The 18,074-nt window shown below is 42.5% G+C and overlaps 1 protein-coding gene and 1 long non-coding RNA gene across 4 annotated transcripts; one reads left to right on the forward strand and one right to left on the reverse strand.

The window, feature by feature from the left end:
* Positions 1 to 2,190: 2,190 nt before the first annotated feature.
* LOC113887297 lies at positions 2,191 to 2,904 on the reverse strand. 2 transcript variants are annotated; one of them, XR_003509696.1, is made up of 2 exons: positions 2,813 to 2,904; positions 2,191 to 2,489 (listed from the first exon to the last, which is right to left on the reverse strand). It is a non-coding gene; the product is annotated as an uncharacterized LOC113887297 (long non-coding RNA). The 2 variants fall into 2 exon arrangements; XR_003509695.1 differs by having other exon boundaries at positions 2,191 to 2,414; positions 2,813 to 2,902.
* On the forward strand, positions 2,359 to 4,516 carry LOC113887296 (transcription elongation factor A protein-like 8). 2 transcript variants are annotated; one of them, XM_027534365.1, is made up of 3 exons: positions 2,359 to 2,449; positions 2,844 to 2,915; positions 3,533 to 4,516. In XM_027534365.1, exon 3 carries the CDS (start codon positions 3,572 to 3,574, stop codon positions 3,923 to 3,925), a length of 354 nt encoding a protein of 117 aa, XP_027390166.1. In that variant the 5' UTR covers positions 2,359 to 2,449; positions 2,844 to 2,915; positions 3,533 to 3,571; the 3' UTR covers positions 3,926 to 4,516. The 2 variants fall into 2 exon arrangements, with proteins under 2 accessions (XP_027390166.1, XP_027390167.1); XM_027534366.1 differs by lacking the exon at positions 2,844 to 2,915 and having other exon boundaries at positions 2,403 to 2,449.
* Positions 4,517 to 18,074: the final 13,558 nt, after the last annotated feature.

The raw sequence follows: 18,074 nt of genomic DNA on the forward strand, positions 1-18,074 counted from the left end.
GGATGGGATGGGGAGGGAGGTGGGAGGGGGATTCAGGACTTACGGGGGCAGGCAGGACACATGTACACCTGTGGCTGATTCATGTCAATGTATGGCAAAAACCACCACAAAATTGTAATTACCTTCCAATTAAAATAAATTAATTAAAAAATAAAAGTAGCTGAGTGCTCTATTGATGTACTGAAATTGCTCAGGGACAAAGATGAAGGTGAAGGCATGTACTATCTGGCTCTTGGTCAGGTGTGCACCAGTGAGCTGACTGATCTCTCTCTTATGACTATTTAGGAAAACAGGGCAATATCCTCTGTCAGTAGCTCCATAAAAATGGTGTTAGTGTTGTTCTGACTACCCATAAGCACAATCAACAGAGGAGGAAACAATGAAATTTCTGCTCCAGTTTTGTGCAAGCAGGGAAGATTCGTCTGTGAGCCAATTGGCATACAGCTCGTTCTGAATCTCTGAAATTTCTGAGAGATGCACTGTTTAAAGTCCCAATAGCCACTCAAGCAGCTTGAGAGCTGGAGCCTGCCCCCACTCCCCATTAGCAACCCACATCTGAATATCTGCCTGGTTAGAAAACCCCACCAACATACACACCAATACACAGGAAAGGGGAAAGGTACAAGGCAACCTTTGCTGAGCGCAATATGAGGGGTGCAGACCCTATGTGCAGCATTGACAGGGGAGGGAGAGCTCACTTCCAGCTGGGGAGGCTTTTTAGAGGCTGGGTGATGGAGCTAGGTCCCTAAGAATGAGCAGGACCAGGATCTAGGAGCAAGAGGAGTGCAATCAGGAGGACGAAAATGGGATGCAAGGACAAAGAGAGAGAAGAGAGCACACTTGGGCACAGTGAATGAGAGTTCCTTTTGGATGGGGCAGAAAAGTAGATGACAAGTGTGGCTCAATTCTTACCAACATTGAATGTCAGGGTGAGAAAAGCAGGATATACTTCACAGATGGGTTGCCATCCAGAGCCTCTGAGCAGGAGAATGACAAGTTGAAAATAAGGAAGAGTGAAGTTTAATTTGACAGAAATGTGCAAAGTAAATTGAGAAGGGATAAGGAGGTGTGTGGAGAAGGCAATGGCACCCCACTCCTGGTACCAACATAGCTCCAAGTACCAGTGGATGCTGGGTTACAGGAATATCAGTTTCCTCTTTTAACCAATATTTTTACAGCAATAATGTTCTCTCTGCTTTCCGATTATAACAAATATTTTTACAGCAATAATGTTCTCTCTGCTTTCCGATTATAACAATTACGTATGTTTTTCATGGAACAAACTGATACCAGATTACCTCAAGAGTGGCCTGCATGAATGAAAATTCCACTGCTAAAAAGCCTCACACCAAACTGTCAGAACTCATCAGGAACTCTCTCCTTTCTGTATTCCAAGAGTGTGTGAGAGTTATTTTCCAACACATTTTTTTTGAGTTTCAAATTAAAGTAGACTCCATGGAAAGGAGGCTTTTCTATAGATTCATCTGATTAGCAAGACACTGGATCCTACAGAGGCCGTAAGAAGAGGAAGCCTGAAGCCTCCACTTAAAACTCAACCAGAAGCCATGCAGCAGTCCTCACAAACGGTCATACATCTAACACTTTACAGCATGAGTTTAACCTGAAAGAGAAAAACTAGTGGATTACTTACATAAAACTGCTAACAAGAGAAAACTGGGCCTCTTCCCACCGATTAATTTGGCGTCAGTTTTAAAAGGAGCTGTTTTAATAAGATTTAAAAAAACATTTTCTAACACATCAATATGTTGTGAAAACTGTCATTTCATTTGCAGCTATCAGAAAACTTTTCCAAAGTCTTAAAAATTGATGTAACTAATTTGTCTTCCATATTGTGTCAAATATTGCTTATGTGGCATTTCTTTTTTAAACATCATTTTTAAAGGGCAAGCTTATTGTTTAAAACATTAAAGCAGAAAACTATTTAAGAGAACTAGTAAAAAAAAAAAATCCCACACTCTCACTCCCAGATTCTTTTCTAGCCGCCCTCTTGCCCCATTTTAATGCTAGACAGGACTTCAAGGGAAATGGTGGACTGTAGGATCTTGGGAGGGAGGAGAGGAGGTGAAATTGGAAGCAGGAGAAAGAGATGATTCCCCAAAGAAGGAGAAATTGTCTATCCACCCCGAGAGGCTGATTCTCCCTGGTAACCCGAGAAAGACGAATAGAAACTGCAGGAAGAAGATACCAGTTTTATTGTCTCTGATTGGCAAATATGAAAAAAAAGATTGACAGTATCAAATGGAGGGAACGCAGGGGGCGGGCTGCAGTGTTAAATGGGAGGAGTAACCGAGGACTCGAGCTCATTGATGACGCGACCCTCACGTGACCAGGAGTCGACGTGTGCAGAAGTCCTTATAGTCCAGGGCCTGTTTCCCAGGAGCAGCTCCCTATAGCTGGAGAAGGAGAAAAGTGCCCCGGATCCTTTCAGGTCAGTATAAAGCTGGGCGCTGCCTTCGGGACCCTGGGGTCTAGGGGTCAGATAACAGAAATCAAGCGTAGCCGGTACTACTTTCCTAACACCACGGTTCCGCTAAACTTCCATTTTTGTGCAGGAAATTTTGGGCAGTTTGGGGTGGAGAGGGAGAAGGGTAGCTAATTGAGGATCCCAAGAGAGACACAGAAACAATTTAGAAACAACTTGAGTCGCTCACTCCCTGCCTGAAGGGAACCGGTGGGCACCGGGGAGGGAGGGCGGGGTTGCCTTATAAGGATCGCGAGGATGAGGACGTGGGGAAACTTTAGACGAACAAGGCCTAGAATCGTTCAAGGGACCCGTGATTCAGGTACTGACCTCCTCACCAAGCAGTCTTGTCGGTCTGCAGGACTCTTGGTCTTTGGGGAGCGACCCAAATCGACTGAGGGAAGAGGGAGGAAAATTCCCTGGATCCCTGCAGGTCAGTGTAAAGGAGCAGTTGCCTCCTGTTCCTGGGGGTGGGGGTGGGGTGTGAGTGCGGATGACACCGAAGCCCATCCCGGGGTCACTGCAGCCTCTCCCCATCCGGATGAAGCGCCAGAGGCCTGTGCAGAGCCTGCAGCGGAAATGGGGCGGGGGAGGGGGGAGACTGGAGAGACGTGGAAGGGGGAGGGGAGGCCAGAGACTGGACCAGCCGGTCTCAGGTGAGAGGTAGAAGGTTGGAATGGCTTGGGAAAGCCTAAAAGGGCGGGAGTGTTGGAGATCGGAGGCGAGGGAGGGGTTAATTGCTTCCGCGCTGCTCGCTGCTCCCTGCTCCTGTTTCGGTGCTAGGAGAGGCCTGTAGCAGGGCCTGCTGGGAAATGGTGGGCTGGAGCGGGAGGAGAGAAGATGGAGCTGGAGCGGGAGGGGGAGGGTGGGGAGGGGGAGAGAGGGGAGGAGCCAGGGGAGTTCAGAGCCTGAGGATCTAGCCTTTTCTAGTTGGAAAACTTTGACAGTTAAGAGACCTAAATGAGAAGAAGCCAGTCTCTATGGAAACCCATGCTCTAGCTGCTGGTTCATTTGCCTGGCATCTAGTTGTTTTGTTCCTTTGTTTTCCAGGGTTAATTTATTCAAAAAGGAAATCGAAAAATACTCAACATGCAAAAATCTTGTGGAGAAAATGAAAGAAAACCACAGAACATGCCAAAGGCTGAGGAAGACCGCCCTTTGGAAGCTGTACCACAGGAGGCAGAAGGAAATCCTCAACCTTCTGAAGAAGGTGTAAGCCAGGAAGCAGAAGGAAACCTTAGAGGAGGGCTGACTCAGCCTGGTCAGGGATATAAAGAGGACTCTCCTGTTAGGCATTTGGACCCTGAAGAAATGATAAGAGGAGCAGATGAGTTGGAAAGGCTTAGGGAAGAGATAAGAAGAGTAAGAAACAAGTTTGTGATGATGCATTGGAAGCAAAGACATTCACGCAGCCGTCCTTATCCCGTGTGCTTTAGGCCTTGAATTCTTTTTTTGTCCGATATTAAAATCTTGCCCCAGCTTTCTGTTAGCATTTTCTGATGTATCTGTGACTTTTGCTTTACTTTTAATCATCTGGTGGAGTTTTGTTTTAGGTGTAGTTTCCTTGTTTTCAGCATCTGCATTTTGTATTTTGACACATTCTCTAGGTCTATTTTTCGATTGGGAAATTTCACACATATGCATGAAAATATGTTCATTTCATATTGTAAAGTAAAACATAACAGGTTACAAAGCAGCATATTTAGTACCAGCTCACATATGTAGGAGAAAGTCCTAAATTGTGTGTGTGCGCGCGTGTGTATACATACACGCATATATCAGAAATCTAACTGTGCTTGTTTCTGCGTGCTGTTTTTTTTTGCTTATATGTATTTTTTAATGAACACATCACACACACAAAGAGAATTAAAGTTTTTTTATTAATTAAAGAGTCAATCAAATAATTTGCAACCAGCTTATAAGGGCAATGGGGGCACTTAAAATCTTGATGAAAGAACTATTGAAAAAATGTAAACCTCAAAATACCTCTGGATCTCTTAGCCAGAGGAATAAAACTGGCAATTATTACAGATACACTTGCTTAAGACTTGATCTTTTCATGGGAAAACACTTGTCTCACAGGGCTGCTGTGGGGAAGAAATGAGGTGACTGAGCTGTACTTGGTGGGCTCTTCTTCCCACCTATACATATAGAACCCCAACCCATTGCAGAACATCAGTTTTGAGGGAGGGTCCTAGTGTGACTCAACCTGTGCTCAGAAACAAGTCCAATAGGCAGGGAAGTGGGGGCTTCCATGCCAGGCCTCTGCCGTTGAGCCCCACCCCTGGTTTCCCTGGGTCCTGCCATGCCTGCTGGGCACTGGAGTCCTCCAGTGCCAAAACCCCACTGAGTTTCCTGGTGTCCCCAGTGGGTTGAACCCCCACTCTTCTAAATCTCTGCTTTATAATGATGCTTAACACAGTGGGAGGACTTCCCAGGGGGCTGAGTGGTAAAGAATCTGCCTCTGATGCAGGAGACGCAGGTTCGATCCCTGTGTCCCTGAGTCGGGAAGATCCCCTGAAGAAGGAAATGGCAACCCACTCCAGTATTCTTGCCTGAAAAATCCTATGGACAGAGGAGCCTGCCGGGTTATATGTAGTCCAGGGGGTCGCAAAGAGTCAGACATGACTTAGCGACTAAAAAACAACCACAAGTGGGGGCTGTTCCAGGATTGCATGGGCAACAATGTGATGCAGAATTCTTAGCAACAGTCCCATCCAATTTCAACCACAGGATACCTCATCCATAGGAGTCAGACAGGATGAGTCCATTTTGGGAATTGGACTAGCGTTCAAATTTGAGTAAAAGATGCCACTCTATAGTCAGAGTTGCTGCTTTAAGGCTAAAACTGAAGTTTTGTCTTCTTTTGTGGGATGATCTCTCCCTGAAGGCTCCTGGCAGGCCTGTCCTACTGGTTCAGAAGACTCGGAATATGTGTAAATTGCAAAAAGTAATACAGGAAACAGATCTAAGGGAACAGTTCCCTTCATCCCATCACCAATCGATAACGTGGGGAAAAAGAAAACTTGAAAGGTAAAAACTTTATAAATACACTTAAAGTAGAATGGCTACTATATAAATATTAGAAGTTATATTTTCCCTACATAACAAAGACTATCTTTTCCTTCTGATATCCACACATACTTGTGACACATCATGTTTCAATATTTAATTGAATTTTTATTTAATTGACTTTCTGATTGATTTTTGCTAAGGAGCCAGTTGTTGTTTAGTCACTAAATTGTGTCCAGCTGTTTTGCGACCCCATGGACTGTAGGCCACCAGGCTCCTCTGTCCATGCAATTTTTTCAGGCAAGAATATTGGAGTGGATTGCCATTTCCTTCTCCAGGGGATCTTCCCAACCCAGGGATTGAACCCGCATCTCCTGCATTGCAGGTGGATTCTTTACTGCTGAGCCACAAGGTTTGTGCAAATTCTGTCATTGACTCAATAATCTTCCACAAGTTCTTTTATCATTCTAGTATTATGACAAGCAATTCCAGGAAGAAACAGTTCATGGAATGGATTGCACTTCAAATGTTTTATCAAAGCCTTGCATAATTACCTGCATCAGAATCACCTGGGGAGCATCTTTAAAATACTGATTTCTGGGCCCCACCTAAGACTCACTATCTGGAGGTGGGCTGTGGAAGTTTCAGTTAACAACTTGTTGGTCAGGCTGGATTCTGGCCGGAGTGAGATGAAGGTCCAGGAACTCACTTGCCAGCATTATAAGACTGGTTGAATCCAGCCCCCTGGCACTGAGGGATGGCACTGGGGCAGGATGTAGAAGGGCTCCAGCAAGGAGGCATACCCCTCTTCAGGATGGTCTGACATTGGCTTCTCTGCTCCAGCCTGCAGCAGGTGCCAGACTCTTCTAGACTGATGGCCAGGCTGTCCTGGATATGTGTACCTGAAGGATCACTGTCCCCATTGCAGGTCAGAGCACTAGACTTCCTTTCTTCCCTTTTTCCTTCACAAGGAGGCTTGATGGGAGCTTTTTTTTTTTTTTTAACTGTTTGAAAAACTTTATTTATTTTTTTTACGGAACAGCATTTTATTTTAAATATAGCTGTGTGTACATGTCGATCCCAAACTCCTAATCTATCCCTTCCCTCAACTCTTTTCTCTGGTAAAAAGTTTGTTCTCTAAGTCTGTGAATCTGTTTTTTGTGTGTAAATAAGCTCATTTGTATCATTTTCTTTTTAAGATTCCACATATAAGCTACATCATATATTTGCCTTTCTCTGTCTGACTTACTTCATTTAGTATGATAATCTCCAAGTCCATTCATGTTGCTGCAAATGGCATGGCATTATTTCATTCTTTTTAATGGAATAATATTCCATTGTATATATGTACATACCTCAGCATAATAAAGGCTGTATACAACAAACCTATATCATATTCAATGGTGAAAAGCTGAAAGCATTTTCCCTAAGATCAGGAACAAGGCAAGAATGTCTACTCTCTCCACTTTTATTCAACATAGTTTTGGAAGTCCTAGCCATGGCAATCAGACAAGGAAAAGAAATAAAAGTAATCCAAATTGGAAAAGAAGAAGTAAAACTGTCACTGTTTGCAGATGACGTACGCACATAGAAAGTCCTAAAGATGCTACCAGGAGGTGACTAGAGCTCATCAGTGAGTCTGGTAAAGTTGCAGGATACATAATTAATAACAGAAATCTCTTACATTAACAACAAAACATCAGAAGGAGAAATTAAGCAATCAATCCCATTTACCATCACAGCAAAAAGCATAAGATAGATAGGAATATACCTACTTAAGGATGGGAAGTTTTAAAGGGAAAAAAGACTTCAAAGTTCAGTAACTGAAAACATTGGCTTTGATCATCTTTGGCCAAGGGGGATAGGTCTTAAACAAGATCTGCCTCATGCCTCTCCCACCCACCTTGCTCAGACTTCCAGAAGGGCCTCTGTTGTGTCCGCCTGTTTGGGGCTTCCCTTGTGGCTCAGTGGTAAAGAATCTGCCTGAAATGCAGGAGACCTGGGTTCAAGGGTCGGGAAGATCCCTTGGAGAAGGGAATGGCAACCCACTCCAGTATTCCATGGACAGAGGAGCCTGACGAGCTACAGTCCATGGGTTGCAAAGAGTCAGACACGACTGAGCACATGCAGCTCTGATCTGTAGTGCCTTTAGTTCTGTGTGTGGCTGATGCAGTGCTTCTGATGTCTGCATGGGTCCAGATCCAGAGACAGAGGAGAGCCCAGGTGGAGGAAGCTTGCAAAGGCACGTGGCCCTACTGCTCAGGAGAAAAGGATTGTTGCCTCCTGTTTAAACAACCCTGTGCACTATAGTCCTAGCCCACAACTTGGGGACCAGGGTAGTCAAGTTATGAACTGGCATGAAGATGCTTTTGCAGGCATTGATGGTGGAGGAAGCAATGCCATTGTGATCGTTGTTCTTTAGGTCTGTCATCTGAGAAATCAATACTGCTTTTTCTGGTTGGGCAATAAGGTGAAGATGAACTTGGCTTTAGGAATGCAAAATGGTTAAGTTCATGACCTTGCTGTACTGTGCTCTGCTAACTTGCTTCAGTCGTGTTTGACTCTTTGCAACCCTATGGACTGTAGCCCGCCAGGCTCCTCTGTCCATGGGATTATCTAGGCAAGAATACTGGAGTGGGTTGCCATGCCCTCCTCCAGGGGATCTTCCCGACCCAGGGATCCAACTCTTGTCTCTTCTGGCAGGTGGATTCTTTATCACTAGCACCACCTCAGGTTCCAATCTGGACTCTTCTTACAGTATGTGACCTTACATAAATCCTTTCTTGGAGACCCGTGGGTTTCCCAGACATAAAAATCTTGGATCAAAGATAAAGTTTCCTCTCCATTACCATCATTGCTTTTATCATAATTATCATCGTCATCACCATCATGATCAAGGGATAGTACTGAGTGAATACCCAATGGATTCCTGTTGGGCACATATCTCATACTGTGAAGGCTTGTAACAATCGGTGGCCAAGCCTTGGAAATCTATCCTCTGAATGGGTGGACACAGTATAGTCAAAAGCTACTGGCTAGTTTTGAATCCTCTAATAATTAGAAGTGTGAGGACAGATTGGTTCATTCATCTGTAGAATGAGTATAACCCACAAGATTGTTATGGGAAGTAAATACAGAAAACGATGAAATTCCTGGCATATAATAGGCTTTCAGACAATGTTAGACCTTTGATCATCATTATCATGTGTTGTCATTATCACTGTCATCATCATTATCATCAGTTCAGTTCAGTCGCTCAGTAGTGTGACTCTTTGCAACCCCATGAATTGCAGCACACCAGGCCTCCCTGTCCATCACCAACTCCCGGAGTTTACCCAAACTCATGTACATTGAGTCGGTGATGCCATCCAGCCATCTCATCCTCTGTCGTCCCCTTCTCCTCCTGCCCTCAATCTTTCCCAGCATCAGGGTCTTTTCAAATGAGTCAGCTCTTCACATGAGGTGGCCAAAGTATTGGAGTTTTAGCTCTAGCATCAGTCCTTCCAGAGAACACCCAGGATTGATCTCCTTTAGGATGGACTGCTTGGATCTCCTTGCAGTGCAAGGGACTCTTAAGAGTCTTCTCCAACACCACAGTTCAAAAGCATCAACTCTTTAGCATTCAGCTTTCTTTATAGTCCAACTCTTACATCCCTGCATGACTACTGGAAAAACCATAGCCTTGACTAGATGGACCTTTCTTGACAAAGTAATGTCTCTGCTTTTTAATATGCTGTCTAGGTTGGTCATAACTCTCCTTCCAAGGAGTAAGCGTCTTTTAATTTCATGGCTGCAATCACCATCTGCAGTGATTTTGGAGCCCCCCAAAATAAAGTCAGCCACTGTTTCCACCGTTTCCCCACCTATTTGCCATGAAGCGATGGGACTGGATGCCATGATCTTAGTTTTTTGGATGTTGAGCTTTAAGCCAACTTTTTCACTCTCCACTTTCACTTTCATCAAGAGGCTCTTTAGTTCTTCTTCATGATCTGCCATAAGGGTGGTGTCATCTGCATATCTGAGGTTATTGATATTTCTGCCACCAAACTTGATTCCAGCTTGTGCTTCTTCCAGTCCAGCGTTTCTCATGATGTGTTCTGCATATAAGTTAAATAAACAGGGTGACAATATGCAGCCTTGACGTACTTCTTTTCCTATTTGGAACCAGTCTGTTGTTCCATGTCCAGTTCTAACTGTTGCTTCCTGACCTGCATATAGGTTTCTCAAGAGGCAGGTCAGGTGGTCTGGTATTCCCATCTCTTTCAGAATTTTCCACAGTTTATTGTGATTCACCACAGTCAAAGGCTTTGGCATAATCAATAAAGCTTTTTCAATGATCCAGCAGATGTTGGCATTGATCTCTGGTTCCTCTGCCTTTTCTAAAACCAGCTTGAACATCTGGAAGTTCACAGTTCACATATTGCTGAAGCCTGGTTTGGAGAATTTTGAGCATTACTTTACTAGCGTGTGAGATGAGTGCAATTGTGGGGTAATAAGCATTCTTTGGAATTGCCTTTTTTTTTGGTTTGGAATGAAAACTGACCTTTTCCGGTCCTGTGGCCACTGCTGAGTTTTCCAAATTTGCTGGCATATTTAGTGCAGCACTTTAACAGCATCATCTTTTAGGATTTGAAGTAACTCAACTGGAATTCCGTCACCTCCACTAGCTTTGTTCGTAATGATGCTTCCTAAGGCCCACTTGACTTCACACTCCAGGATGTCTGGCTCTAGGTGAGTGATCACAGGTGATGTTGCTGCTGCTGCTGCTAAGTCGCTTCAGTCGTGTCCGACTCTGTGTGACCCCATAGACGGCAGCCCACCAGGCTCCCCCGTCCCTGGGATTCTCCAGGCAAGAACACTGGAGTGGGTTGCCATTTCCTTCTCCAATGCATGAAAGTGAAAAGTGAAAGTGAAGTCGCCCCGTCGTGTCCGACTCCTCACGACCCCATGGACTGCAGCCTAGTAGGCTCATTTGTCCATAGGATTTTCCAGGCAAGAGTACTGGAGTGGGGTGCCATTGCCTTCTCTGCAGGTTATGTTGAGTAATACCCAAATTGGAACCCAAAACATCTGTGCTTCCTTGACTCCACAACATGTTTCTAAAGCAGAACTCTGTGTTGTTCCTCTCATCCAAACTTCTCCCTTGCCTCAAGAAACAAATAGCACATAAAGTAAATGCAATAAGTGCCATTCATTTGGAGTTATAAAAGAAATAAATCATTTATAGACTCTGGTGCCATTTCTCTATTGTACAATGAGAAAAAATTCCCTCCACATTTCCGTATTTAGTTATGTGCCAGAACATGTGAAATCATGAGGAAAGTCTTATTGTCATGAATTACAAAATATCATCTAGAAATGCATCATTGGCATGAAAAGCTATTCCTTACATATTGTTTTATGAAAAAGCCAGTTGCAAAACACACACAGGTTAAAGATAAATATCAAGACATTTGAAGTGAATATTTCTAGACAACGTTAATACTGGAAATTGCAACTTCATCTTTATCCTTCTCTGTATTTCCAATTTTAACTTTTTCAATGAGCATGTGCAGTTTTTATAATTAGAAAAAAAGTTATGAAGGTGAAAATGGTAAAATTATGTTTCTCCTTTCTTTTTAGTTGAGATAGGGGCTCTTGGATCTTGAAGTTCCTCATTTGCTTTCTGTTCCCTCTTACTTCTGAGAAGCACCTGGTATAAGTGTCAGAACTCTGTGGATCCTGGCTGAGAAGCTTCCCCTCTCTATGCTACCTCCTTGCCACTCTATCTTCTTAGGTAAATTTATGCTGTATTTCTATCTTTGGTCACAGGTGGCATTTCATAATTATTGATGCTTTCTAAATATTCTCCCATTAAAATGATCTTAATTTTTCAAAAATGGCAACAAACAAAACTTTCAAAGAACACTATTAAATGAATTCCTTATTCTGCTTTTTAAATGTACAGGTATAAAAAATATAGGAAGGATATACCCTCAGATGAATTTGCTAGAGACTCACAAATTTACATTTCATTTATTTATTCATTTAACAAATATTTACTAGTTGCCTACTATGTGTCAGCCAAAATCAATTAATCCTTCTCAGCATCTCAGACTTTTCTTCTGAGACTCTGTTTTCTATTGTCTGCTGATATTGACCATTTGGACTGAGGCAAATCATTGTCCAACCATATGGGCATAACTCTGCATAAACACATACTCATCACTTTTGACCAGTTTATCCTTTAATCCTGGAGGCTCACCATGTAATGTGGAGACAGTATGAAAACACAGGAAAAGTAAAGAATTAAAGTCAGAAAAACTTTTGCAGTAATAGCCCTTTTCTTATTTCAAAACATTTGTAACTGATGAAAAGAATTCTTGGTTAGGCAAGAAGTAGAATAATAATATCGTTTCAAATGCAAGACATACCTATACCAACCAAAGTTGAGAGTCATAATAGCCATTGTGCATTTGACAACCGTTGATGTAGGTGATTTCCAAGGCCTGCTCCTTTTTTCCTCAATGCTTATCAAGCTCTTGCTAAGAGCCCTAGCCCTTGGCGAGTACCTGAGACACAGCAGTGAACAAAAAGTTCCTGCCTGGCTGCCTGTCAGTCACAGCTGCACGACTGAGGCCGAGGGACCAGACGCCTGGCTGCCCGCCACTGGAGCTGGGTAGCAGATAAAAAAAAAAAAAAAAAAAAAGTTCCTGCCTTATTGATGCTTATATTCCAATTTACACACTTAAAAAAAGTGAGACAAAATTTTTGTACCGTGAAATTCACAGATCTTAAGTGTATACAACTGAGTGTAAAATAGGACATTTCCATTACTCCAAAAAGTTTCCTGTTCTCTTCTCAGCCCCACCTCCCACCACAGGTAGTCATTCAGCTTATTTCTATCAATTTATATTATTTTTGTCTGTTGTAGAATTTCATGTAAATGGACTACAGCATGCACTCTTTGGTGTTTAACATCTCTCATTCATTTGACTTGATATAATGTTTTTTAGATTCATCCTTATAGTTGTGTGTATTGGCAATTGATTCTTTTAAAATTATTGCTGGATAGTATTCTGATTCTTTGTGACCATACGGACTGTAGCCCTCCAGGCTCCTCTGTCCATGGGATTCTCCAGGCAAGAACACTGGAGTGGGTTGCCATGCCCCCCTCCAGGGGCTCTTCCCAACCCAGGGATCAAACCTGTGTCTCTTACGTGTCCTATATTGGTAGAGGAGTTCTTTACCACTGTCTCCACCTGGGAAACTGTCAATGCCTTGAAAGAAGGCTAGAGGACTGTTCTTGATTAAAAGAGATTAGAAGACATCACAACTAAATGTGCTGTTTGAATAAGGACTATAGTTTAGATAACAGTATTAAAGCAATGCTAAATTTCCTGAATGTGATCATTGTATTGTGGTTGTTTAGGAGACTGTCCTTGTTGTTAGGAGACAAAAGCTGAAGTATTATAAAGTCTGTTAGCTTAGTCTAGCTTAGTCTATTAGTTTAGAATATTAATAGTTCAGTGTTGAAAAAAAGAAAGGAAAAATATATATTTCTGTCTCAAGAAAGAGAAAGAAAATATGTATATATATTTCTCTTTCTTGAGAAAGAGATAGTAGTTAGCAAAATACTAATTGGTGAGTCTAATCTAGATGAAGGATTAAGAGTATAGGGGCATTCACTCTATTATTCTTGAAATAATTTACAGGTTTGAATTTTTTAAAATAAGAAGTTGATGGTGGGGCTTTTCTGGTGGTTCAGTGGTTAAGACTCCATGCTTCCACTGCAGGGGGCATGGATTTCCCTGATCAAGGAGCTAAGATCCTGCATGTCACGTGGCACAGTCACACAAAAAAAGTTCTTGGTAGTGGTGGGGGTGGGGGGGGAGAAGAGATACCTTGTCAGTCCTCCAGAAGAAAAGGTTGCAGAATGAGAATCTAGAATCAAGATTGACGAATTTAGTTATCTTTAAGGATGAGGTATGTTGATTAAAGAAAAGCAACTTAAAAGTTGTGAGTTTTATTCAGAGACCTTACTGAGGACGATAGGCCAAAGAGATAGCCTCTCAGATAGTTCTGAGGAACCGTTCTGAAGAGGTAAGAGAGGAGCCAGGATATATAGGAGATTTTGCTGAAAAATAAAACATGTAGTCAAACATCAAAACATTACTGCTAATTGCAACAAGACAAGACAAAACAAATTCAGACATTTCAAGTTAATGATTTTAGTGCTTTCCTATGTATGGGAAGATGTAAGAATCTGGGCCTGTAGAAATTGTTCCTCAGATAGAAATCTTAATTATCTAGGGCCTGTATCTTGTTATCCTTTTCCATCCTGAATTCCCCTCAAGGTGCAATATTGAGGGGTGGCTGCACAGGGCTTGTTGGCAGCAACATTCTTTGTTTATTGAAGTGACAGGAGACATTCTTTGTCCACAGGTGTGACAGGTTATACAAACAACATTAGGGGAACACAAAGACAGGGATAGCAGGCTGAACTCTGCTTCTGCAATAGTATAAGAAATCATTCCATAAGTCAACTTGTTGGGACAGACCACCACATGTCACCAAAACGTTTTGTGAGAGTTAAAATAGCAATATCTATACACCGTGGATATGATCACACTCGTGCAGGAGGACGAGAGCTAGGGACTTGAGAACATTTACATATCCAGTTAAAGTGGACTAGGAGCATCTGTAGGGTTAAGACAAAAAGAAGCATGTAGTTGAATAAGAAAAACTTATAGTATTATATCAGATCGTGATGTGGAAAGACCATGTGAGCTGCTTTGCCAGCAATGAAAGTATCAAAAAGAGAGAGTCACAGGGATCAAGGTTAGCCCTGTTCCATTAAACCCCCATCCAGTACAGGAGGAAAGCAGTGGTCAGGAACCCCAGAGCAAGTATTCAGAGAGTGAGTGGAAGGAAATGTAGGGATGCTCAGAATGGAGTAATAGGGTATGAGGATGTAGCAAGGATGAGAGTAGAGCAAAAGAATCCAAAGCAAGAGTAACATAGTCCAGATTTACACAAGGCCCAAAGATTCAGACTACAAATATGCCAGAGCTATAGTAATAGTAGTTTCTCAGGACGTAAAGTTGCCTAGCAAGAGCCACATTTTGCTTTTACTCCAATCTTCTAAATGTTACACAAATGGGGTGTATCTCCAATGACAGCTAAAAGTTGCCATGAGAATACATGAAAATGTTCTCTACATGTTACGTTCTTCTTGCCTTTAAGAATTCTGCAAAAGCAGATTGAGAATTTCCCAAAGATATGCTGGCTTCATAGGGCTGTTTTAAGGATTATTTAATGTGACATCTTCCTATATATATGGAATTCTGGAACCATCCTATTATGGGATGGGGCAACTTCAGGTGGGGAGTGTGAAATAAAATTCGTATTTTATGGCAAGACCATAAAAATTTAAACATACTTTTTTTTTTGCCTTTTGGCCTCCTCTCTCCCTACTGCTGTCCCTTCTGTATCTACATTATGGATTGCCCAAACATCCCCATCGGCAGAAATACCTGCTCGTCCATAAAGAGCAACATTTTCCTAGAACCCACAAGATAGCTCCTTAAAGGATAATATTCCTTCTTGATCTAATAAGGGGCCAACACATGACCCACTACTCACTTTGTACACTTAGATCTGATTTGTGTAAACTGTCAATAATATGTCATGTAATGTACAGCCCTCTGTCTCGAAAACATGTATAACTGCACTTTGACCTCTTAACAGTGAACAGTTCTCAAAGCTTTCTGAGAGGCTGTTCCTGAGTTATAATCCTCAATTTGGCTCAGATAAAAATTTCCATTTCTGTTTTAGATGGACTGGCTAATTTTTCGTCAACAGGAGGACAGACAGGAGGCAGTTACATTAGTTTAAAGGAGGATCAGCAGCAGGTGTTCGTGACTGACTGCACGGGGAAGACACCAAGAGAAAGTCTAGCATGGAGAACTGGTTGAATCCTGAAGCCATTAATTTAGCTATGGGTCCCAGAGAGAGATTTGGCTGTGGAGAGAGAAGAACTCAGAAAATAGTTTAGGGTAGGACATTTAGGTGGAAAATCCAAAAGTAAAGTAGATAAAATAATGTGGAGCTCAAAAGAGAGATATAAGCTAGAGACACAGCTTTAGGAGTCAATGCTTATGTGAAAGTAAAAATCATAAGATTATTTGAACACTGTTGTAGGCTGAACAATGTTCCTCAATGGTATCTAGGTCTTAAATCCCTGAAACATTTGGATTTCATGAAACATGAATTTCACCTTAAATGGTAAAAAGGACTTGGCTGATGTGATTAAGTAACAAGCTAAATGGGAAAAGAATTTTAAAAAGAATAGATACATATTTACGTATAGCTGAATCACTTGCTGTACACCTGCAACTATCATAACACTGTTAATCAACTATGTGTGTGCATGCCACGTCGCTTCAGTCGTGTCCGACTCTTTGCAGCCCTATGGACTGTAGCCTGCCAGGCTCCTCTGTCCATGGGATTATCTAGGCAAGAATACTTGAGTGGGTTGCCATGCTCTCCTCCAGGGATCTTCCCGACTCAGGGATCAAACCCGCATCTCTTATGTCTCCTGCGTTGGTAGGCGAGTTCTTTACCACTAATGTCACCTGGGAAGCCATAATCAACTATGCTGCTGCTGCTGCTAAGTCGCTTCAGTCGTGTCCGACTCTGTGCGACCCCATAGACGGCAGCCCACCAGGCTCCACCGTCCCTGGGATTCTCCAGGCAAGAACACTGGAGTGGGTTGCCATTTCCTTCTCCAATGCATGAAAGGGAAAAGTGATAGTGAAGTCACTCAGTCTTGTCCGACTTAGAGACCCCATGGACTGCAGCCCACCAGGCTCCTCCGTCCATGGGATTTTCCAGGCAAGAGTACTGGAGTGGGGTGCCATTGCCTTCTCCATAATCAACTATACTCCAATATAAAATAAAAAGTTTTTAAAAAGATCTTGAGATGGGGGGATAATCCTGTATTATTCAGGTGGCCCCTAAGATGTAATTACAAGATGTCCTTGTAAAGGGAGGCACAGGGAGAGTTGACTTTAGGATACGGAAACAGAAAGTGTAGAGGTGCAACCACAAGCCAAAGATATCTGGCAGCCCACGAAAGCTGGAGCCTTCAGAAGGAACCAGTCCTGCCAACACCTTTAGTTTAGACCTGTAAAACCGAGAATTTGGAGTTCTGATCTCCAGGACTTTAAGAGAATACACTGCTGGCATTTTAAGTCACTAAGTTTGTGGTAATTTGTTACAGTAACAATAGGCAACTAATAACATTTAGAGAATAACAAGAAAGGTCCATGAAATAGCTGTTGTTGTTTAGTCACTCACTCGTGTTCGACTCTTGTGCAACCCCATGGACTGTAGCCCACCAGGCTTCTCTGTCCATGGGATTTTCGAGGCGAGGATATTGGAATTGGTTGCCATTTTCTTCTCCAGGGGCATCTTCCTGACCCAGGGATCAAACCCACATCTCCTGCATTGGCAGACAGATTCTTTATCACTGAGCCACCTGGGGAGCCCAAAAGAACTGTAAGGGACACCAGTATTTCAGGGGCCTGCAATATAACTGATTGGCTATGACCATAAGTGGTGGTGTCAAACAGATCTGGATTCAAATTCAACTCTTCACTTAAGAGCTGTGTGACTCTGGGTGAGTTTAAAAAACTATATACCTAAGTTACCCTGTCTGTAAAACTGGGACAATAAGACAATGTATCTCAAAGGACATTGTTGAGGATTAAAGGTGAATAACCAGTCAATGTACCTGGTACATTAAATACTTCATAGATAGTAGTTTTCAAGAGCCACATGTATAAGCATGACTTATAGCTATTATTGTGTACTTTATGTTTTTAATGTGAAGATGAGCCAAACCTCGAGAGTTGTATTAGATTGTCCAGCTCAGTTTAGCAATGTAAGAGACTATATGAGGCTTGCATGCCAAGGCCTGTACTTTTTAAAAATTTTATGTATTTATTTTTATTGGAAGATAGTTACAATATTGTGATAGTTTTTGCCATGCATCAACGTGAATTGGCCATTGGTGTACATGTGTCTCCCCCAATCCTGAACTTCCTCCCACCTCCTTCCCCACCCGATTCCTCTACAAGGCCTGCACTTTTAATAAAGAATGCATCCACCTGGGCTGCTGTATGTGTATATGTGTGTTGCATACATGTACATCCAGGTGGCGCTAGTGGTAAAGAACCCACCTGCCGATGCAGGAGTCCTAAAGAAACGTGGGTTTAATTCCTGGGTCTGGAAGATCCCCTGGAGGAAGGCATGGCAACCCACCCCAGTATTCATGCCTGGAGAATCCCATGGAGAGAGGAGTCTGGCGAGCTATAGTCTATGAGTTCTCAAAGAGTTGGACATGACTGAAGCAACTTAGCACAGCACACATACATTGGGAACAAACAGGTAAAAATACAGCTTGTTGAGGATGTGAGATGGCACAAAAATCTTTTTCTACTTTAATAGTTACTTAACGACTGTGACAATGACACCACATTCTCTATTAAGGTTGCTCTCTCCTTCTTGATCATTTACATAGAAGTGAATTCTGAAA

Source organism: Bos indicus x Bos taurus, chromosome X (assembly GCF_003369695.1).
Source record: "Bos indicus x Bos taurus breed Angus x Brahman F1 hybrid chromosome X, Bos_hybrid_MaternalHap_v2.0, whole genome shotgun sequence".
Taxonomy (NCBI): domain Eukaryota; kingdom Metazoa; phylum Chordata; class Mammalia; order Artiodactyla; family Bovidae; genus Bos; species Bos indicus x Bos taurus.

Coding starts and splice junctions, on each gene's coding strand:
- LOC113887296 (XM_027534365.1), top strand. CDS start 3,572: ATGCAAAAATCTTGTGGAGAAAATGAAAGAAAACCACAGAACATGCCA.